Source organism: Ahaetulla prasina, chromosome 4 (genome assembly GCF_028640845.1).
Source record: "Ahaetulla prasina isolate Xishuangbanna chromosome 4, ASM2864084v1, whole genome shotgun sequence".
Taxonomy (NCBI): domain Eukaryota; kingdom Metazoa; phylum Chordata; class Lepidosauria; order Squamata; family Colubridae; genus Ahaetulla; species Ahaetulla prasina.
In genome coordinates this window covers 778175-800699 of record NC_080542.1, presented here as the reverse complement: position 1 = coordinate 800699, position 22525 = coordinate 778175, and the positions used below count along the sequence as shown (strand labels likewise).

The window sequence follows — 22525 nt, the reverse complement described above, 5'->3', positions numbered from 1 at the left end:
CCCAGAATTCCCCAGCCAGCTTTGCTTTGCTGGCTGGGGAATGCTGGGAGTTGAAGTCCTCCAGGCTTAACATTGCCATGGTTGGAGAGCCCTGCTCTAGAGGTCTTTCTTCTCTTTTTTTTAATCGCTTTTTGCTTGCTGGGCTGCAAAATGCAAATTCTGAATTGTTCGGTGGGCAGGAGTCTGGGCAGGTCTGTTCATGCGAACACATTTTAGGATCAAAAGCTTTTTGGTAGTAAAATTAGAGATTGTATTAAACGTAATAAAATGCGATGTTATGACATTGAGCAGAATGTGATTTTATTAATTTTAAAGACATTCGACTTTATTACGCTTAATAAAATCTCATTTTATTCCATTTAATAAAATAAATCCTGTTTTTAAATAAAATGTGTAAAGCAAAGGGCCACCAGACCCTCCCTGAATTTTGATTTATGTGGACAATCATGGTTCTGGTTACTTCTCGCCTGGACTACTGCAATGCTCTCTACATGGGGCTCCCCTTGAGGAGCACCCAGAGGCTCCAGTTTGTCCAGAATGCAACTACACGGGTGATAGAGGGAGCGATTCGGAGTTCCCATATAACACCACTCCTGCGCAGACTGCACTGGCTGCCGGTGGTCTTCCGGGTGCGCTTCAAGGTTTTGGTTACTACCTTTAAAGCGCTCCATGGCACAGGACTGGGTTATTTACGGGACCGCCTTCTGCCACCGATTGCCTCCCATCGACCCGTGCGCTCTCACAGAGAGGGTCTTCTCAGGGTGCCGTCCACCAAGCAATGTTGGCTGGTGGCCCCCAGGGGAAGGGCCTTCTCTGTGGGGGCTCCCACCCTGTGGAACGAACTTCCCCCTGGACTTCGACAGCTTCCTGACCTTCGGACCTTTCGCCGCAAACTTAAGACATATCTATTCTCTCACGCAGGACTGGCTTGAATTTTAATTTTTTAGATGATTTTATGGGTTTTAAATTTTAATTAGTTTTATAGGGTTTGAAAGTATTTTAAAATTTGGGCCAAATTTAATAAGTTTTTAAATTATTGTTTTTAGTAATATTGTATGTGTCGTGACTGTTATTTTATCTGGCTGTTAACCGCCCTGAGTCCTTCGGAGAAGGGCGGTATACAAATTAAAATATTATTATTATTATTATTATTATATTCTCTCGGATCAAGTCAACAAAAGTTGATTTATATCATGGCCAAGAGAATTTAATTCAAGGCCAGAGATGCTGGTCTGCTTGGAAATACGTTTAGAATAGAATAGAATAGAATTTTTTATTGGCCAAGGACACACAAGGAATTTGTCTTGGTGCATAGTGTTTAGGGAATTAAAGAGACAGAGAGCCAGTTTGGTATCGGGTTCAAAACTGGGAGCCTGTGAATTCTAGACCTGGCTTAGGCACGAAAACCAGCTGTGAGACTTTGGGCCAGCCACTTTCTCACAGCCCCAGGAAGGAGGCAATGGCAAACCACTTTTGGAAAAAAACTTGCCAAGAAAAAAAATGGGGGGTGCCCTGATGATGCGACAATGTCCTCCTCCCTGTCACCCCCCCAAGAATCCATTACCCCAATCCGTTTACAAGTAGTCCTCGACTTATGACAACAACTGAACCGATCAGTTGTTAAGTAACCCCGTTGACTTTGCTTGTCAGAAGGTTGCAAAAGGAGATCACGTGACCCTGGGACACAACAACCGTCCTAAATACGAGTCAGTGGCCAAGTGCCCAAATTTTGATCACGTGACTCTGGGTGGGGAAGCTGCACAGGTCCTAAGTCCCTTTCTCAGTTCCGTTGGAACTTGAAACAGTCACTAAATGAGGACTGCCTCTAGAGATTCAACTTCAGTGGTGCATTTCCCCAGGCAGCCATGATTTGACTGACACCTGCCAGGCGCGTGAGAGGAATGATTGATAACGAACGCAGCTATCCATCCACCACATCAGTCAATTCGCCTTTTATTCCATGGTGCAATAAACATTTGCAGCCGCTGACGGATTAACCAAGAAGGAGCAACGAGCGAGGGAGAGGCTGGATGGAGGACGAGTGAAAGAAGGAAGGAAGGAAAGGAGGGGTGCAGGGTACCTGTCTTATTACATAGCAATAAATCAATTCCATTTATAGCAGACCTTGCTGCTGATAAATCCGGGAGGGGGGGCCCAAGAAGGGGCTGCGATTCATATTGGGGGTGGGGGTAATTAACCCGGGAGGGTTTTGCTATATTCTATTGCATAGCAATAATTCATAGTGAACTCTGTCACTGATAAATTAAAAATCGGGGAGGAAAAGAGGGGAGGAAGGGAAGAGAAAAAGGGGTGGGGGTGGGGCTGCAATGAAACCCGTGTGCGTGTGTGCAACTCACACGCGTGTGCTTGCAAAAAAAAAAAAAGAGCCAATGCCATTTGCCAAAAGGATCTGCTTTGCGAGGACTTTTTGGGGGGAAAGGAACCAGAGACCGATGGAGCTGAGGGAGCATCCGAGAGACACAACGCCAGAGCTAACATTAGGGGGTCTGGCGGGGGGGGGGGGCAGGCCTGGATTGGGGGTCTTGGCTCAGAAGTTGTTGTCGATGTTCCACACGTCCCCGCTGAGGGCATTGGCGGCCCCCTGCAGCGTCCAGGTGACGAGGGCCAGTTGCCGGCGGAAGAGAACTTCGTCAAACTTTTCCGGGGCGTCCCGCAGGAGGCTGACGTGCTCCAGAAGGGCCCTCAAGGTGTGGGGGCCCCGGCCGTGGATGATGTGACGGAAGGGGGTCTCGGTCACCGCCACGTATTGAGAGAGGAAGTAGAATTCCACCTGGAGGAGGGAAGCACAGGGAGGTGTCCTTTGGCCTGGTGGAGGGAGCCACGGACCCCCAAAGGGCCACTGCTGGGCTGAGGGATTGGAACCCCCCATAACCACCAATCTATGATCTTGCAGGATTTGGGTCTGGAGGCTTCCCCCCCCCCTGTTATTCAGGCAGCAATGACAGCAGCTACTTCTGCTTATGAAAGCAGCTACGTCTGAAACTCAGTCTTTTCTGAGTTTGCAGCTTTAAGAGGGGTGGACTGCAACTCCTAGAATTCCCCAGCCAGCTTTGCTGGCTGGGGAATTCTGGGAGTTGCAGTCCACCCCTCTTAAAGCTGTAAAGCTTGTGAAACAGTTGGAAATATCTGAAATTAGTGACTCAACGAGAATCCCCCCTCCCCAAATTCGGTCCCAGCTACAACCCACTTTCTCCACCCACATGCAATTCTCTTGAGGGGAGGGGGGAAGAGAGGGGAAACATTGCCCCACTCCCACAATTCTTTGCAATTTTCAGGCCAGCAGGCCCCCAGCCCTCCAAGACGCTGCTCCCCCCCCCCCGCCTCACCCGCATTATGCGGACATTGAACATCCGCAGCAGCCGTTCGTTGTGCTCCTCCGAGGTGTAGATGTCCCTGCGCAGCTTCTCGGCCGCCCGGGCATAATCCCCCCTTGCTGAATACATCCACTGCAGGGTGAGACCCCGACTCTGGGCGAGGGAGAAGCAGAGGGGGACGGGTGTGAGTCCTGGGTATAGGGTGCAGAGGGGTGGCAGGAGCCCCCTGCCAGGAGACAGGCCCAGCAGCATCACCTGGCAGGTGGCTCTACAGGTGAGCGGGCCTGTTTCTCACCTGCCCGCCCCCTGCTGGACGCTACAAGAAACGCACTTGGGCAGAGGAAGCTGAGTTTTCCTTGGGAGGACGGATGCTAAAAATCAAATTATTTGAAAAGGTGGTACCACTAGGCTCTCTCTGCTTTGGGGCTACTGTGGGCTGCAAGCTGGCTCTCCTCCTGCAGCCTGGAGGGGGCAAGAAATTGGAGACATCGCCCCCCCCCTCAAATTCTCAGATGCATAGACTTATCATGCTCAACGCACCAGGGACCCTCAAATCTCCATTTTGGGGAGCACTGTAAGAGAAAGCTTTGCAGAAAATGCTCCCCAAACACTGATGGGCCAATTTGGTTTGGGCTGAAAGCATCAGGCTAGGAACCAGGAGACGGGGAGTTCTAGTTCCACCTTAGGCATAAAGTAGCTTGGTGACTTTGGGCCAATCCGCAGGAGACATTGAGTTCTAGTCCCGCCTTAGGCAAGAAAGCTGAATGGGTGACTTTGGGCCAATCCCCAGGAGACAGGGAGTTCTAGTCCCGCCTTAGGCAAGAAAGCCGAATGGGTGACTTTGGGCCAATCCCCAGGAGACAGGGAGTTCTAGTCCCGCCTTAGGCAAGAAAGCCGAATGGGTGACTTTGGGCCAATCCCCAGGAGACAGGGAGTTCTAGTCCCGCCTTAGGCAAGAAAGCCGAATGGGTGACTTTGGGCCAATCCCCAGGAGACAGGGAGTTCTAGTCCCGCCTTAGGCAAGAAAGCCGAATGGGTGACTTTGGGCCAATCCCCAGGAGACAGGGAGTTCTAGTCCCGCCTTAGGCAAGAAAGCCGAATGGGTGACTTTGGGCCAATCCCCAGGAGACAGGGAGTTCTAGTCCTGCCTTAAAGAAAGCCGAATGGGTGACTTTGGGCCAATCCCCAGGAGACAGGGAGTTCTAGTCCCGCCTTAGGCAAGAAAGCCGAATGGGTGACTTTGGGCCAATCCCCAGAAGACGGGGAGTTCTAGTCCTGCCTTCCGCATGAAAGTAACTGGGTGATTTTGATTGGCCATTCTCTTTCAGCCCAACCTACCTCACAGGTTTGTCGTGGCGGGAAAATAGGAGGGGCAAGGAGTCTATTTAATAACCGTGGTGATTAATGACCTACACACACACACACAAAATCAAGTTGGTCACGTGGGTGGCATTTTTTATGACCGTCACGACTTATGACCGCGCTGGGGAGACGCCATCATGATCATAAGTCGAGGACGACCTGTGTTCCTTATTACTTAGTTATTTCTAACCACGAGAAAGTCTGGATAGAAGCGAAGCGAGGGAAGGGAAGGGAAGGGCAGGGAAAGCGGGGAGGGCAGGCGCCCACCTTCAGCTGGGCATTGAACTGGTTGAAGCGGGTGATCTTCTGCAGGAGGACGTCCCCGTAGCACCAGTAGTCGAGGGGCAGAAGATGGTCGTGGGTCAGCTTGATGAGCAGGTGTCCCACCACCTCGGCCACGGTCTTGGCCACGGCGGGCAGGCGCCCCTGGAGAGCCCGGTTCAGGTGGTCGTAGGTATCCAGCATGGTGTTGAGGAAGGGGTACGGGCGCGAGTCCTGCGGGGACAACGGGGCGAAACCTGCCAGCCTGGCGGGGGAGGGGGAGGCTGGGGACCCTGCCTCTGCTGCCCCCAATGGGAAAGGGGCCGGGGGTCCCGTTGCCCTAAGGGTGCCCCCTCCAGAATGGGTGGGAGGGGGTTCGGGGAAGGATAATGACCGTTGCTATGGGCAGCATCCATTTATAAGTGGTCCTCGACTTAAAACAGCTTGCTTAGTGACCGTTTGAAGTTGCAACAGCACTGAAAAAAGTGACTTGGGATCGGTTTTTCACACTTATGACCGTCACAGCATCCTTGCGGTCAAGTGATCGGAATTCGGACGCTCGGCCACTGACTCATACTTACGACGGTCGCAGCGTCCCAAGGTCACGTGATCCCCTTTTGCGACCTTCCGCCAAGGCAAGTCAATGGATTCCCTGAACAACTTCAGTGATTCCCTTAACATCCGTGTGAGAGGAAGGTCGTAAAACAGGGCAAAACTCACTTAAGGATTGTCTCAGTTAGCGACAGAAATTTTGGGGTCCATTATTTTGGGCAAGGGGTGGGTGGGCATCTCACCTCTGCAAAAGAGAACTCCACTGCCGGGACCCCCCCGAAAGAGGTGAAGGCGAAGGCGCTGCTGTCCATGGGGAGGGGCTGGAGGCTGAGAAGGGAGAGAAGCCACCAGGGTCAGGGGGGGGGGGTTCAAAGGGAAGGGGGGGGGATTCCAGAAATGGCATTCTGGGAGATTCTGAGCCTGTAGAAACCAGCCAGATTCCTTTAGCCCCGTGTTTCTCTCAACCATGGCAGTCTAAAGATGGGCGGACTTCAACTCCCAGAACTCCCCAGCCAGCAAAGAATTCTGGGAGTTGAAGTCCACCAGTCTTAACAGGGCCACGTTTGGAGTCAGCCGGCTGGGGAATTCTGGGAGTTGAAGTCCAGCCTGCTTTTAAGTTGCCAAAACCGATTAAGCCACTGGTTTTTTTCCCTCTGATTAATGTCCAATTTTTAGCCGGCCACTTCTGGAGCTCAGCCGTGATGGGAGGGGAACCAAGAGGGGGGGGAGGGACCTGGGTGCAAATCCTTCTTACCCGTCATTTTCCCAGCGCCGGCCCTGCTCGGTCATCTGCTCGAAGATGCTTTGACCACTGCGATTCGGACTGTCCACCTGAAGGAAGGAAGTTGGGGATAGAGAGCCCCACGGAGACCCCTTTTGTCCTGCCCACCCCCCACCTGCCCCAAAAGGAGGGGTCCCTCACCTGCTTAATGACGCTCTCAATGAGGCTGATCAGGGCGGGGCTGGTCTTAGCCAGCAATCTGTCATCCCCTGCGAAGAGACCAAAGCCAAGGATCCAGTCCTCATTGAGAACTATTTTTTGAACTCTTCCACCTGTGTTTTTCCTGTTTTCCACCTGGCTGGGGATAACTAGTTGGAGGGAGGGTCTCTATCTCCTTAGGAGCCTCGGATGGCAATCGGGAGGGTCTCCCCCCCCCTTCTTTTCCATATCCTCCCTTGGGCAGCTAAGCCTGACTTCCCCCCGCCCTCCCCGGCCAGGCCAGGCCAGCAGTCTCTCCAAGGGAAATGGGCTGCCTGCCTCCCCCTCCCCACTCACCCAGGACTGCATTGTCCAGGCTGATGTAGGCAGCGGCCTTCAGGTGCAACATGGTCAGGTACCCCTGCAGAGATCAGAGTCTGCTTTAAAAGGGGGGGGGTAGAAATGGGGGGATTCCCCCGTCCAGAGACCCTCTGTGGGGCAGCTAGGAGGAGCAGCCCCCCTGCTCTCATGGCTGAGCCCCGATCAAGGGGTCTGGTCCGTGGGCTGCCGGAGAAACAGACACAGTGGGGGGGGGGAAGGTTTTGCGGGGGGCACGTCTGGTTGGGGGGTTCCCAGCGCACCCCTCTCTCGCAAATCCTGAAGAAGGGGCACAGGCCAGCGTCTCTCTCCCCCTCCCAACCACGCGTCCCTCCTGGGCTGCCCATGACGTGCCCGGCTGCACTTACCTCCAGCCACTCGGTGGAGCCCACGCTGCCAAAATCGCCCGCATCCCAGCTCACAAAGAGCAGGCTTCTCCGTAGCTGGAACCCTGCAGTGTAGGACACGAGATCTCCATCACTTCTAGTGTTGTGGCTCCAGCCCCCCCACCCCACCCCGGCCTGGTCCCCTGCCAGAGAGTGACTCAGAGAGTGAGGGGGAAGGGCCGTCAGGGCTCCCTTCTGCAGGGCCGGCCTCTCTGGCTCAGCTCCAGGAGCCAGAGGCAGGCCAGGTGGAAGAAATAATGAGGCCTCTGTCTTCTGTATCTCCCCCGGCCCAGGCAATGCTCCCAGAGCCAGCTGAGGACAATCAGTCCTGGCTGGACCCTAGGTTTCATAGACAGGAGAGGCGGGAACAACAGAAGCAGGGGTGGGGCAGGCCTAGGAAGTGCTGAGTCACGGAGCCACACCCCACAGGGTATAAAAGCAGCAGGGGCTGCTATACCACTCCGTGGCGAACAAATCAACTGCTTAGAGAGAACTTGAGCTGAAGGACTGTTTGTTCCTGGTTTCCTGGTTGACTCGCCGGCATCAAGAAAAGATAACAGACAAACTTGGCAGATGCTCGCTAGTTTGCTGCCAGAGCTGATAGCTGCCGTGGACTGAATTGCCGGCTAATTAAGTCATCGCTCGTGCCTCCCGGACTGAGGTGGGGAGGGGGGGACAGAACATCTAGGCAGCTTCTCTCGAACTCATGACCTCCTCCCCCGCAGCTCCAAAGTGGCCCCCAACAGCTGCTGGGACCCAAAAGGGAGCCCTGAGGCCCAGGCCTTTGACCTCACATTGCACAGGCAGTCCTAGACATACAGCCACTCACTTAGTGACCGTCGGAAGCGTCAACGGCACTGACAAAAGTGACTTAAGGCCGTTTTTCACACTTAAAGGCCGTTGCAGCATCCCCAGGGTCATGTGATCCAAGTGACTCATATTTATGACGGTTGCAATGTCCTGGGTCACGTGACCTTGTGACGAGCAAAATCAACGGGGGAGCCAGATTCACTTAACGTCCGTGGGTGACTAATTGAACAACGGCAGGAAGAAAGGGAGCAAAATAGGCAAAACTGTCTCACTTAGCGACAGAAATTTTAGGTTCCATTCCGGCTGTAAGTCGAGGACTACTGTATTACAAGGGGACGCTGGGGGTCTTATGACCCACCCGTGTGCCTCCGTCATGGTCTTACCATTCTGCACCATGGCGACAAAAGTCCGGGCCAGTTCGAGCAAAATGGCCGTGCCCACTCCGGACCGGGCGGCTCCGGGCCCCAGGGAGTCCCTCTGGGCCCCCACGATCAGATAGTGATCTAGCGGGTCCAAAGCAAAGGAACAAAAGGATCACAAAAGATCGGTCTCACTTGCAGGAACCCCAAAACTCCCTTCTCTCTTCCTTGCTGCCCCACCCCGAACTCCGTGCCCACTGTACCGGGTTCAAATTTGCCCTCAATGCAGCCGAAAACGTTGTTAATCATAACCGACTGCCGGACGTTGTGCACCCCGAGCTGCAGGCGGAAACTGGGGTTCCCGGGGCCGAGCAGGTAGGGGACCTCCGGAAGGTGACCCTTCCAGGCCGAGGGGGCCGGGGGTCCCGTCAACTGTCTGCAAAGGGAACCAGGAATGAACATGCTCCCTCTGAAGGTGGGCACAGCTCCCCCGTTTCCATCCTTCGCCCCACTCAACGCTGCCCCCCCCCAAACCCCCCAGCTACACACCGGAGCAGGCGGGCAGCCACGGCGGCGCTAATGGGATGAGCCGGGATGGTGGGCAGCCCCGAGGATCTCACGGGGGGAAACTGGGTGTGGTTGAAGGACGGGAAGCCAGGGCTGTACGGATCCCCAGCCCCCATGTGAACCTGCAAGGGGGGAAGGAAAAGGGGGCACCCTGAGCTGAGAAGGCCACTCAGAACCTCCCTGGATCAAGGCAGTCTACCTCGGAGCAGGCCGCAGCAGGGGCTCTCTGCTTCCACCGACTGCTCAATGGCCCCCGATGCATTGGGAGGGCCCCGGCAGGTAGCAGAATGCAAAATGGGGAGGGGGCAGGTTCGACAGCTGCTTCTGACCTCCCCCCCCCTCAAATCTACTCACGTGCCCGTAAATGCTGATGTTAGGGAAAAGGCCCAGTTTACGGGGGTCTTGGGGGATGTCGCTGGGGTCCGGGTAGATGAGGATGCCCTTCGCCTGGCTAGCCTCTGCGTTGGCCACCTGGGGGGGGGGAGAAAGTACTCAGAATGACCCTTCCCCTTCCACGATCCCTCCGTTCCATAAATCCCCGAGTCTATTCTGCAGGATTCCCAACCGAGCCCCCCCCTTTGTCTCCTCTTCCCACAGGGAGGGTATTTTGGACGTGTGTCCCCCTCCCCAATTGCAAGAGGTCACCTGTCCTCCCCTCTCAGCACAGCTGCACCTTCAGGGTCCAGGAACCTCACCTGTCCCCCAACAGGTGAACCTTCCATAGATGCCCACAAACCAGCAGCCATGGCCGGAATCTTTCTGCCCCGGGATTGGGGAGGGGGGTGTCTGGTAGAGGGGTGCGGTGGCCTAGAGGTGGAGCTCTCGCCTCACAATCAGGAGGCTGTGAGTTCGATCCTAGGTAGGGGCAGGTATTTCTCTCTCTCTGGGCACACTGAGGATATATCTGCCGAACAAAACTCCGCTCTGACAACAGGAAGGGCATTCGGCCAGTAAAACACTCTGCTAGTTCCATTCAGTTGCCCAGACTCCACAACGCAAGGGATGATGGGGTCATTAAATGATGATGATGATGATGTTATGTTATGTTATGATAGGGGGGGTGTCTACAGTGTTGGGGTGAAGCCCGACTCACCTTCTCGGCGTAGCTGATTTTCCCAACACGAACGATGACCAGGTGTCCACGGGGACTCAGCCCCTGCTGCTCCAGCAACCCAAAGTCCTCCCTGCGCCCGTAGTTGGCAAAGACGAGGCCGCCCTGAGGATGGAGGGGGGGGGAAAGACGCTCAGAGGAAACGGGGGGGGGACCCTTCAAGGTGGGGGGGAGAATTCCCACCCTAAAGGAAGAGACAATGCAAAACCGCCAGTCCCCTCCTGGGCTTTTCTGGCCCAAGGATTTTCTTAGAAGAGCTTCCAGCCCCGGGTGAAGTCTATCTTAATCCCCTGTTTGTATTTTTCATTCCTCCATTGACTCAGGGATGCTCCAACGACAGGTTGACTTGCGACAATCCATTTAGTGACCGTGCGAAGTTACAACGGCCCTGAAAACAGGGACTTGTGACTATTTTTTTTCACACTTATGACCGTCGCAGCATCTCCTGCGGTCACGGGATCAACATTCAGACACTTGGCAACCGACTCGTATTTATGACGATTGCAGTGTCCCGGGGAGGGGGGGGGTCATGTGATCCCCTTTTGTGACCTTCTGAGAAGCGAAATCATTGGGGAAGCCGGAGTCACTCAACAACCGTTTTATTAACTTAAAAATTGCAGTGCTTCACTTAACAACCGTGACGAGAGGTCATAAAATGAGGTGAAATTCACTTAACAACGATCTATCTTAGCATCAGAAATTTTGGGCTCAATTGTCATAATTTGAGGACTACCTGTATGCTAAATTTATAACCTGTGGACCTCAATTCCCAGAATCCCTCGACTGACTCCTGGGAATTCTGGGAGTTGAAGTCCAGAAGTCTTAAAGCCACCAGACCAGACTGGGTGGGCTGGAGGGGATTTGTCCCCCTGAGTCTCTGTATCTCTACCCCAAATGTGCCCTGTTTGTGTCTGCGGCCTTGAAGGGCGTGTTGCCCAGTGGGCAGAGCCCCGTTGGCATTACCACGACGGTGCCAGAGGCGCTGTAGGGGCAGTAAACCTCTGGATCCTCCAGCTGCAGCTCTTCTATCATGGCCCCGTTGGCATCTACCCGGCGAAGGAAGTTGGGTCGCCCCCTGAAATAAAAAGGGGTGCAGGAAGGGTTAAAAGGCCCACCAGCCCCTGCTCCTCCCTCCAGCAAGCCCCAGAATCAGCCATACTGACCGGTCGGGGCGCTGCAGCCCCACGTAGTGGCTATCGGTCCAGCTGTGGTCCAGGCCAAAGGAGGTGAAGGCTGCCAGGACGTGGCTGGAGAGGGCGTCCAGGCGAGGGGAGCCCGGAGGGTGGGGACCCTCACTCATATTTCTGCCGGGGAGGGGAGCGATGGTGATAATGGGGATGATATCAATTATTAATTATAATCATATGAATTATAAATATTTTATAATTAATAATAAGAATTCATTACAATTTATTATTGTTTTTAATATTGTGTTGTTGTTGTAATTTATTGTTATTGTAGTAGTAGTTGTTGCTGTTGTTTTTATTATCTTTATTTATTAAACATGAAATTCAGTCAACTGAACGTTCAAAAAGGCATCACAAATACCATTGACTGGTGCTAATGGTTGATTCGGGTTGCTGCCAGCGTCCTAGGTATCAACCAAGTACAATGATGTTGTTGTTGTTGTTGTTATTATTATTATTATTATTATTATTATTCCTATCTCTCCATAGGGCTACTTTAAGCAACTTAACCATAGCAAAAACCCCAAAGAAATTAAAAGGAATTTAGCTTTGCTGGCTGGGGGATTCTGGGAGTTGAAGTCCACCAGGCTTAAAGTCGCCACGGTTGGAGAGCCCTGCTCTAAGGGGCTCCCCCTCTCTTTGGCCACTGAGCCCCCCCCCCACTTGCATGGCTGGGGGAGCTGCCCCCCATGACTGAGGGGCAGAGGAAGTCCTCCCCTCCCCGGATGTCTAGAGGTCCTCTGCCCTCCCCCTCTTTCCTTGGGGGCCTCACCGGATGGTCCCCTCGATCTTCTCTTCGTTGAGATACTTCTGGAACATCTCCCTCAAATCGCTCCAGTACAGGGGGGGCGGCCCCTGGGGGTCCTCGGCTGGGCGGTAGGGCCCGTCCTCGTTGACCATGGGCAAGAAGTCCCCGCAGGCCGTGCAGGAGCCCCTCCGGGAAGAGACGTACCCCAGGAGGAACCCTGGAGGGGGGGCAGCAGAGACGGGGGGGGGGAGAGGTTAAGGAGTGGGGGGCAAAGGGCAGGCAGGCTGAATTCTGGAGGGTCTGAGGCCAACCGTGCCACACATCATCTCCACGGGAATGTGGAAAAGACCCCTCCACCTTCCCAAAGATGGCGGACCCTAGGAAAAACACGGGGAGGAGGGCTTTGGGACCCCCACCCAATATTGGGGATTCAAAAGGAAGACCATCTCATCGACTCTAATCCCTCTGGGATTGTTTGGGCCATAACCCTGCGTGCGGGGGGCAAATCCGGATGGAGGTGGGACGGGGACAAGAGGCTGGCAGGGGGTCCGGAGCCCCTTCCTCACCTACGATGAGCAGGAGAAGGCCCACCAACGCCAGGTAGACCCCTGTCTTCCACCGGTTCGGCTGCGGAGGGGGGGACCCAGCCTTCCGGCTGCAGGCTGGGGGACCGTTGGGCCCCTCGGCTTCCTCCATCTTGATCTGAAGCCCCCCTGGCTCAGGGTCCCCATCGTCTTCGGCTGCGTTGCGGTAAATGGTGTAGGATCTCTGCCCGGGTTTCTGCCTGATCTGGAATAAAGAGGGGGAGACCAGCCATCGCTTCTCAGCCGGTCGACCTCGCAGGGGTGTCGTTCCAGGAATACAAGGGAGCGGGTTGGTGGCTTTAAGGGGGTCGGTGTGGGTCAGGACGGGGGCCCAGGGCTTACCACTCGCTGCAGGCGGGATGTCCAAACCTCCATCGTCCCCGGCGGGTCCCCGAGCAGCCCTGCCGAGAGAGGCAGGCAGAAAATTCTTGGAGCTCCACCAGTGCCAGGCAGTTATCAGGAAACACCCAGCCTCCCCCGGGCCCTGCGGGAGACGTGCCTCGTGCAGCTGCCTTATCAGCACCAGGCGCTCGGAAGGGGTTATCGGGTGGCGCAGGTGGGGGTCCACCCGGTCTCTAGGTTGGGCCTTGTGCAGGAGGCGGGCACGTGGGGAGGGTACAAACCCCCTCCCAAATCGCCCTTAGCTGGTTGCAAAGCAGGGGCATCCAACCCTGGCCCCTTTAAGGCTTGTGGACTTCAACTCCCAGAATTCCCCGGCCAGCAAAGCAGCAAAGCTGACTGAGGAATGCTGGGAGTTGAAGTCCACCGGTCTTAAAGGGGCCAAAGTTGGGCACCCCTGGTCTAAAACTTCCTTCAAACCTCCACAGAGCTTGCCTCTTGCCACCCGCTCCTTCTTGCTGGGGTTTCCCCCACCTATCGGTCCAGCCCAGAGCTTTGTGATCTCCTGGTGGTGCCCCGAACACCAGGGCCAAAATTAGCTCCCTTGGCATCCCAGCGGGGAGGCCACCAAGCTGGGCTGCCAGGTCCTAAAAGTTCACACCAACTTGCTCAACAAAGGGTTAATTGGGGTTACACCATGCCCAGCTTTCAGCCACCTGCCCTACATCTCGGGGGTCTGCTATGGGGCTTGGGTGTCTTCCTCTCCAGGAATAAAAATTACACAAAACACCAATACAGCCAAAGGACCACAACCTGTTTTTTGTATGCCTTCGGTGGGGAAGGAGAGAGCTGCACCAGGTGAACATCCGCCTCTCCCCCCACCCCCGTCCTGACCCACACTGACCCCCTTAAAGCCACCAACCCGCTCCCTATTACTCCTGCAACGACACCCCTGCGAGGTAGACCGGCTGAGAAGCGATGGCTGGTCTCCCCCTCTTTATTCCAGTGAAAGGCTGGCTGGCCAGCCGATGAGGGGACGGGGAGGGGGGATGGCAAGAGTGCTTTTTCCAACCCCCAACCCCCCATCCGGCTTCAAGCTGGGTGCCACGTGCACAAAAACTGTTTACTTGCTCTTGCAACACCCGATTGCTAAAGCTGGTCTACCTTTGTGGGGAGGGGGAACCCAGGGGTCACTCAGACGGCCCCATGTTTTCTGCTCTTCCGGAGACTCCAGCCTCCGCCCCCCCCCAAGGCTCCTTCTGGAGGGAACGGGGCCCCTCACTCACCCCTGCTCAGACCCCGGGATCCCTTTGGCCTGGAGGGGGTGGGGGACGCCGCCAAAAATGGGGCAGGAGAAATTGTGGGGCAGCCGTTTGGTTCCCTTAATTTAAATTCTGCTCAAAGCTAATCAATGAGTTGAGGGTTTCCTCCCTGGCTGCGTTCGCAACCCCTCCCCCCCCCAAAAAATCCTCAAATGAATCCCCCCCATTGGGGTTGGCGCCCCCACCAGGCACAGAAACCCCTCCCCACATTGACCCCAACCCAACCCCTGGGCTCCCCTGATATTAAAACGCTTGTGGGAACAGGGCCTGGGTCCCCTTAGAGGGTCCTGGGGAGGGAAACATTCCCCCCCACAACCACCAAGGAAGAGAAGGAAGGGGTAATTGTGGGGGTGGGGGTAAGGAGGTTCTTGCAGGTACACCCCCCCCCTCCCCAGCTGTGGGTCTCTACCTGTTGTGCAAAATTCAACCCAAAGAGGGACAAAGAATTGGAAGGGAGATATTCGCACGGACCCCTCCCCCATACCAGATCAATGGTTTTTTGGTGGTGCCAATCACAGCCCCAATTTTCCTCCTGAGACCCCCAGTCTTGGGGAGCCTGGGGACCCAGCTCCCTCTCCCTCCAAAGAGACCCCAACTCACCACTGGCTCTTGGAGGCCCCTGTCCAGCCAGCCCTCACTGCCCCGTGGAGTTGGGCGGACTGGCAGCTGCTCCTCCCTCCGGGGCGGCCCTCAGCATTGCCCCCTCCCAGAGAGGAGCTGACTCTCCAGCTGTGCATGGGGGGGGGTTCTACACCCTGCCTTTTGCTGCTGGGGAGGGGGACCCTTAATCAAGTCCCTATTAAACTGCCAAAGCCAGGGAGCACTGCAGAATGTGGGAGGGGGGATTGTGTGGCAGGCACACTTTCAACCCTAAGCACTTGAAGGGCACAGAGCAGCACCCAGATCTCCCACCCCCCAATATGCATCCCCCCCCCATTTTGCCAGCTTCTTTTCCCTGCACCTTCTAGACGTGTTAGGGTCCCTGACAATTCTGGGCATCAGGGTCCCGATGCATTTGCTGGCTTGCCCAGGGCAAAGGGGGCGCCCTTTGGCACCCCCTCTTTGTGGGGTGCGGATGGGAGACCCCCGGCTGCCCTAGAGGCTTTGCTGCTTTAGTAGGGCTAGTTTGTTGCCAGCTGAGCAGAGAGGAATTCTGGGAGTTGAAGTCCACACATCTGGCTGAGTTCCCAGGGGCCTGGTTGGTTCTTGCTCTTCAGCCAGCCCAGCTTCTGGTGGATTCAGCTTGGCTGCCCCACAGATGGCATTTTGCCCCCAGTTGCCCCCTCCCCTCCTCCTCCCCCTCCCACAATAAAAGGCACCCAGTTTCTTGGCCCAGTAGCTGATCCTCCAGAGACCAGCAGAGTCTATCTCTAGCAAGGAGGTTGTCTGGGGCCATTATGGCTGCTGCAGAGAAGCGGGAATCCCCACAGGTAGAACCCGAAAAGCGAATTCAGCAGAAGAAGCTGGCTGGGGAAGGCTCCTTGGGGCAGGCAGCCGTGGGTCATTTGCCCTGCCCGGTGCAGCTCCAGGCCTTGCCAGTCTCTCCCTCCCTCCCTCCCTCTGCCTGGGATGTGTTTTTTGGTGGGGGGGCAGCTGCGAATCCTGCCCGCCCAGGCTTGCAGGGGCTGCTGGTGTTTGGCTTGGCAGCGGGGTGGGCGCGTGATGGGCGTGGCGGAGGCAGCGGCTTTCCGGCTGCTTTATGGCTGGAGTGACCTTCCAGGCCAAGGGGGCGGGAGAGGCACACGTGTGTGCCCACGTGTGGAGCAACAATAAGTTGTGTGCAGACAGGAAACACACTGCTCAAGTGTGAAGTGCCTCCTTTAGAGAGGCGGCTGCTGCTCTCCAAAGCCTTGGCAACTTTAAGATGGGTTGGCTTCCACTCCCAGAATTCCCCAGCCAGCATGTGGAATAACAGAGTTGGAAGGCTCCTTGGAGATCTTCTAGTCCAACCCTCTGCCCAGGCAGGAAATCCTCTTACCATTTCAGACAAATGGTTATGCAATCTTCTTCTTAAAAACCTCCAGTGATGGAGCATTCAGAACTTCTGGTGGCAAACTGTTCCGCTGGTTAATTGTTCTGACTGTCAGGAAGTTTCTCCTTCGTTTCCACCCGTTGCTTCTTGTCCTGCTGCCCTCAGGTGCTTTGGAGAATAGCTTGACTCCCTCTTCTTTGCGGCAGCCCCTGAGATATTGGAGTCATAGACTCAGAGGGCTGGAAGGGACCCTGGAGGTCTTCTAGTCCAACCCGCTGCCTAAGGCAGGAATTCACCCATCTTAAAAGTCACCAAGCTTGAGTATGGAGATTCTCCGTCACCCAGGTCAGGGTTATCTCAAAGGTGTGTTTTTTCCAGAGGCAACTGAACTTTCTGGTTTTTCCTTGAAGACGTTTCCCTTCTTCTGCTCTGAGAGTACAAAGCCGAAGAAGCTTCTTGGATGAGAAGCGAAACGCCTTCGAAGGCAAAACAGAAAGTCCAGTTGCCTCCTGAAAAAAAGCACCTTTGGGACACCAAGGCTGAGGGGGAAAACCGAGAGAGGCAACGAGGCAGCAGCTGTGTCTCTGGGGATGTGCAGACTGCCTCTTCCGTCTCCCCAGCTGACTTGCGCATTCCCACGCCGCCGCCACCCCGCAACCTGCAGTTTCTTTGGGAGAAAAAGAAATGCTGGCTTGTTCGGGAAAGCAGAGCAGCTTTTAATCAAGATAAACAAGAGCCGACGCAGCCCTTTCCCGACCCCCCCCCCCGTCCCTCTTTCCGTCCGTCTTTCCGTCCTTCCGGAATCTGCCTCACTTTTTCCAAGAACCGATTCACAAAAAAGCAGCTGCTCTTGAAGGAAACACGATAAATACTCAGAAAACTGTACACCTTTAACTTAATATCAAATATAAACTCTCCAGAAGTCTCTTAGGAGTAAAACTATACATATGTATATACAGGCGCCGGGCGTCCTTTCCAAAAAACATTAAACTTGACTGGGTGAGCATTAGTGGCAGGTAAGTCCTCGGTTTACGACCGTGACTGACACCAGAATATCCTCTGCTAAGCAAGCCGGTTGGTAAATGAGTCACGTCCAATTTCACGACCTTTTGGCCTTGGCCGTTAAGTGAATCACTGCAGTCGTTCAATGTGTCTGATCCCCTCCCCCATTGACTTGTCTTGTCGGAAGCCGGCTGGGAAGGTCGCGTTTAGTGTCCCCAGGGGCTGGGCAACCGTCGTAAATACATTATATTGAATCCCAAGAGGTGCCAGTGGCCAAGCACCCGAATTTTGATCACAGGACTGTGAGCCATAACTATGAGGACCGGTTCTTTTTTCAGTGCTGTCGTAACTTTGAACCGTCACTAAACGAATGGTTGTGTAAGTCGAGGACTGCTTGCAACCAAGCCAGAGCCAGCCGTTGGATGTGCTGCCTGGCAGCTGTCAATCACTCACTGGGGCACCTTAAAGAGCCCCCTCCCCCCTTTCCCACGTTTTGTGGGTGGGGCCATTATCTCAGTCCGACAAAACAGGCAAATCCTCGCCTTACAACCGCAACGGACCCCGAAAGTTCTGTTGCTAAGCAAGACCGTGGTTAAGTGAGTTTTGCCCCATTTTGTGACCATTTTTTGCCACCGTTGTTTAAGGGAATCGTTGCAGTTGTTAAAAATTACTAACACGGTTGTTAAGTGAATCGGGCTTCCCCACTAACCCCGGGACGCTGCGACGGTCATAAATGTGAGTCCGTAGCCAAGAGGCTGAATTTTGACCCCATGGCAACGCAGCAACAGTCGTAAGTGTGAAAAATGGTCCTAAAGCCCCTTTCCCCGGTGCCGAACGGTCACTTGACAAACGGTCGTAAGTCCAGGACTGCCTGTAGAGGTTCAACCTTTAAAGCGGAGGCTTTTTAAGCTTAAAAGGCTTCAGTGCCAGATTTCCCAAGTTGGTCGTGGTTTGATTGACACCTGCCAGGCATGGCTGTCCTGTGACGTCTCCCCAGCTGATCTGCTCGGCCCTTATCACCGCCACACACATGGGCCTGGAAGGGACCCTGGAGGTCTTCTAGTCCAACCCCCTGCCTAGGCAAGAAAACCCTATCCCACTTCAGACATTTCGGAAGTTGTGGGAGCTTCATCACCGGAGGCTGGAGGGCCGTTTGTCAGAAATGATGTAGGCAGGGTCTCCTATGGGGGGGTTGGACTAGATGGCCTAGAAGGTCCCTTCCAACTCTATTAAGTAATCTGGTAAAATCTGTTAGATCTGGCTAACAACCCCTTTTACAAACCAGGCACATTTTTCCATTTCATGACATTGGGAATGTTCCCCAAACCGTCTCTGCGTCTTCTCTCTCCAGCCACCGAGAGTTGGGTGGGATGGTGGTGCAGATACTGGGGTTCAGCGCCAGCACATCTAGAGGCCGTCCGCTGAGGCCCCCGTGGGCCACCCCCATTTTTCAGCCCTGGTTTCTTCCTCTTTGCGTAGATGCTGGTGGCAAAGGTCGGCTTTGGGGGAGACCCCAGACCCCCATTCCTGCTTCCTTTGACCTGGAGGAGCTGCACATCGTCCCCTCGCACCGTCTTGCGGCGGAAGAAGCGACTCTCAAGCGGAGGCCCCGTCTCGTCCCCTTCGCTCCCAGTGACACCTAGAAGCATGCAGAAGTGACTCTCATGGAGGGGGGCTTCTTGGTGCAGATGCAGAGTGTGGAAGGGAGCGTTGCCGTCCTCACAGCCCCAGGTGCCAGGGTGCGATGTATGTTTGTATGTGTGCTGGTGTCTTTCAAGCAGCCAACGAAGCAAGCGGTCTCTCATCGTCGCCTGGCCTCCGAGGGGCTTCCCCCTCCCTGTGGTAAGGGAGGCACGCCGAGTGGCCAGCGGCCCACCCTCCCGGTCACCTGCCACTCTCCTGGCACACGCTGGCGAGGAATAAGTTGACCTTCCCGCGCAGGAAACTGGAATAAACGCTGAAGAGCTTTTGCACCGTTTGCACACTCAACGTCCGAGGGAGGGGCTCCTCCTGGGGGCCGGCCTGTCAGAGAGGAAGGGAGCAAAGTCAGACAAGAAAGGGACGGGCCCTGGAGGCGTTTGGGACCCCAGTCCTCGACTTACGGCCACAATGGTGCCCATTGCTAAGTGAGACAATTAAAGGGGCGGAGGCTGAGAAACACCGAAGCAAAGTCTTCATTGACCTGGGAATGCGTTTCCTGCAGAACCAGCCCCTCTCTTCCTAAGCGCCTGGACAAACTAGCCGAGGCAACGGTCACCTCCGAGCCTGTGCAAAGGGCCCTCCTGCCCTGGCATCTCCTCACCTGGGCGTTGTGCCCGCGCAGAATCTCACGGATGCTTCTCAAACCGCTCTCCATCACTTCCAGCTGACGAAGGAAAGGCTGCATCCGGGGCTGCTGGGTTTTGACTTGGCCGACGGCCCTGGACAGAAGCGCCTGGCCCCACCACACCTCCGAGGCCTGCCTGGACCTCTGGGGCAGAAAGAGGGGGGAGGAGGAGAAGGCAGTCAGCCGGCGGGCCCTTTCCTAGCCGGGAGGCTCCCGCCTGGCATCGCCCAAAGCCAACTTACGTCCATTGCTCGCCAGTCTGGAAAATTCACCCGGGTGTCTGAGACCGTCACATGTTCGGGTAAGTTGCAGGCGTCTTCGCAAAGGTCCACCTGTGAGGAAAAGAGGCCAGAGGGTTGGACTAGAAGACCTCCAAAGTCCCACCCAGACCCAGGATTCTATGATTTGATGGCTGGCAACTTCTGGAAGGTTGGAGACACACACACACACACCCCGGTCTATTTCCGGCTGAGGGGCATCTGCTGCAGGATCCGGCACGAAACCCTCCCGGCCTGGATCTGCCCTTCCCCGAGTCACACAACTGAGCCTGGACTTACAATGTCCTTCTCCATCTTGCCGGCGTCTTGAATGAACTTGTTCATGACACTCTGGTCGCAGACGGGCTGGGTGGGGGCCGGGAGGGCCCGGTCCAAGGATGCCCACGCTAACAGGAATAGAATCAGCCCTGCACGGGGAGAAAGGCCCCAAGGCTGCGGTCAAGAAGTGGAGGCAAGGAAGAACAGAACAACAATGGAATAAGAGAACGAAAGAATAAAGAACAGGATAACAGAATAACAAAATGACAAAAGAGTTAGAAAATAACAGAATAGAGCAACAGAATACCAGAATAAAAACCACAGAATAACAAAAGGGTAACAGAATAACAGACTAATGGAATAGAACAATAGAATGACCGAACAACAGAACAATAGAATAGCCACCATGAAATGGAAGGACCTTGGGGGTCTTCTAGCAAACGTTGCCAGGCGGGCACCCGATTTCCCGTGGGCAGGAGGGGTGACTTGGCTGCTCCAGATGGCCTGCTCTCCTCTGTCTTTTGGGGTCCCGGGGCCCCTCTGTCTCTGCTCCCCAGGCTTAGGACCCTGCCTGGCCTTCTCCCTTGGACAGCTCTCCACCGCCATGCTGGACTTAAGAATCGCCCTGGGGGTCCCCCTCAACCCCAGGACTGGCTCAGAAATGGCTTCCCGGCCCAAACTGGCAACTGGGGCCTTTCCTTCCCCCATTTCTTCCACTTTGCTGCTGCGTTTCTCACCTCCCCTGCCCCACGCAGCCACTTCAGCCCTCACCTCTCTGCCTGCAGTGTTGACAGATTCCTTATCAGGCCCGGCCATTCCTTCACGCTTAACTAATTTGGTTTCTCTCCAGGGTGGCCAAAGTCCGCAGCGGTCAAACTTGGGAATCTGCGCAAGATTTTTCCCACATCCTCAGCCTGGGGCCACCGGGGCCGCCTTCCAGCTCCTGGGCTCCCAGAGGGCATACAGACGCGCCTCGTTTTCCTACCTGCCGGGAGAGCCAGCCGCTGCTGCGAACTCACCCACCCTCCTCTCTGGAATGTGCGAACCCCCTTGAACTCAGAGCCACTTCAGCTTGTGGTCTTGCCCCCTTCCTTCTTTTTGCAATGGGGAGATTATCCCCCAACCTACTTTGCAGGGTCAGTTTTCACTTTGCTAAGCTGATGTCCACAAAGAGGGCTAGAAATAGAGGCCCCTTCAGCCCCCCTGTGATGGTCCCCCAACTGCACAGTTTCACACAGACAAACTCCTGATCGAAATGCCCCATTTCTGTCCTCCTGGCTGGTGCTTGGCCAGGTTTATCCAACAGGTTAAATCTGACCGCCCCATCGTTGAAACACCGTGTTCCCATGCCAGGCCCCCTCCGGGCAGGGGATGATGGGCACCCTCCCCTCCAAAGGCTGTGGACTTTGATGGATGGGAAGGGCGGCCCCACGTTTCCCCCGACGGCCAACCTTTTTGGCCGGTGCCCAGCGCCATCGATCACCACGACTGGCACGGCGGGGCTGCCCTCCCTCTTGCCAGCCTCTAGAAGAACACCACTTACCAGGGATCCCCATAGCCAACACTTCATGGTCCCAGCGACTACCGGACCCCTCTTGCTCCACACCTCTCCATCGACGGCCGTCGGGGGCGGCTGGCAGGGCCAGGTCCTCTCTGGCAACGGGGCCACAGATCAGTCCCCTTCCTCGCCTTCCTTCTCCGAGTCTGCCGGGGAAGCAGCCAAAGTGCAGCAGGGCCCACGATCCACACCGACAGGTGAGCTTCAGGGGCTTCCTCTCCCAGCCGGGCCTCTGCTTGGCCGGACGAGCCTCTCCAGAACTTTGCTCCCTGCTCCAGCGGTGCTCTGGGGTCCCAGCAGCCCCCACCCCCGACCGTCTCGGCTTCCTCTTCCTTCTCCTCTCCCGGGGCTGAGAAGCGATGGAGGAGACCGCCGCCCCGGTGCAAACTTCCCCACCCGAGTTTGCAGGAGACCCCCTGGCTCTCCTCCTGCAGACCCCAGCCAGCACTTCCCGAGCTGCGACACCAGGCGCACGAGGCAGCACGGTTAATGTTTCATCCACTGCTCTCTTTGCTCTACGTCCCAGATGGCCTTCTCTCTCTCCCCCCCCCCCCACCGCACCAGGCACACTGCCTTCTCTGAAGGGAAGAATGTCACTGGACCGGCCCAGGGAGCGATGGGCAGTTTCCCTCAGCCGGCCAAACGGAAGTCAAGGGGGCTTTCTCCGCAGGTCGCACCAGGGCTCTGCGAAGGGCCATGCAAGACGCAGCACGTCTCCCTCTGGCCCCCCGCCAGCCACAGGTTAAGGCCTGGAAGGGGAGAAGGTCAATGGCTTGGCGGCCGGCCACTGACCGGTGCCAGAAAGCAGCCGAGGACGGACCCTTGGAGGAGGAAGAGCAGGAGAAGGAAGGCACCCTCTGGCTTGGGGCCCCGGGCTGGGCGGCTGCCAGAATGGGCCCTCTGGAGCCTGG

The 22525-nt window shown here is 55.7% G+C and overlaps 2 protein-coding genes across 4 annotated transcripts; both read right to left on the bottom strand.

Annotated features, from left to right (window-relative positions):
• Window positions 1–76: 76 nt before the first annotated feature.
• TFR2 (transferrin receptor 2) lies at window positions 77–15115 on the bottom strand. 3 transcript variants are annotated; one of them, XM_058181952.1, is made up of 19 exons: window positions 14821–15115; window positions 12902–12960; window positions 12542–12764; window positions 12000–12192; window positions 11204–11344; window positions 11004–11115; window positions 10023–10145; window positions 9284–9400; window positions 8912–9051; window positions 8626–8798; window positions 8387–8506; window positions 7176–7258; window positions 6787–6850; window positions 6433–6500; window positions 6265–6341; window positions 5753–5837; window positions 4965–5192; window positions 3348–3488; window positions 78–2791 (listed from the first exon to the last, which is right to left on the bottom strand). In XM_058181952.1, exons 2-19 carry the CDS (start codon window positions 12932–12934, stop codon window positions 2549–2551), a joined length of 2364 nt encoding a protein of 787 aa, XP_058037935.1. In that variant the 5' UTR covers window positions 12935–12960; window positions 14821–15115; the 3' UTR covers window positions 78–2548. The 3 variants fall into 3 exon arrangements, with proteins under 3 accessions (XP_058037936.1, XP_058037935.1, XP_058037934.1); XM_058181953.1 differs by lacking the exon at window positions 14821–15115 and having other exon boundaries at window positions 77–2791; window positions 4965–5223; window positions 12902–13208; XM_058181951.1 differs by lacking the exon at window positions 14821–15115 and having other exon boundaries at window positions 12902–13206.
• Window positions 15116–18687: 3572 nt separating this feature from the next.
• Window positions 18688–20662, bottom strand: EPO (erythropoietin). Its single transcript, XM_058180292.1, has 5 exons — window positions 20515–20662; window positions 20078–20205; window positions 19763–19852; window positions 19497–19664; window positions 18688–19216 (listed from the first exon to the last, which is right to left on the bottom strand). The coding sequence occupies exons 1-5, from the start codon at window positions 20660–20662 to the stop codon at window positions 19079–19081; spliced, it is 672 nt and encodes a 223-aa protein (XP_058036275.1). The 3' UTR covers window positions 18688–19078.
• Between the last annotated feature and the right edge of the window lie 1863 nt (window positions 20663–22525).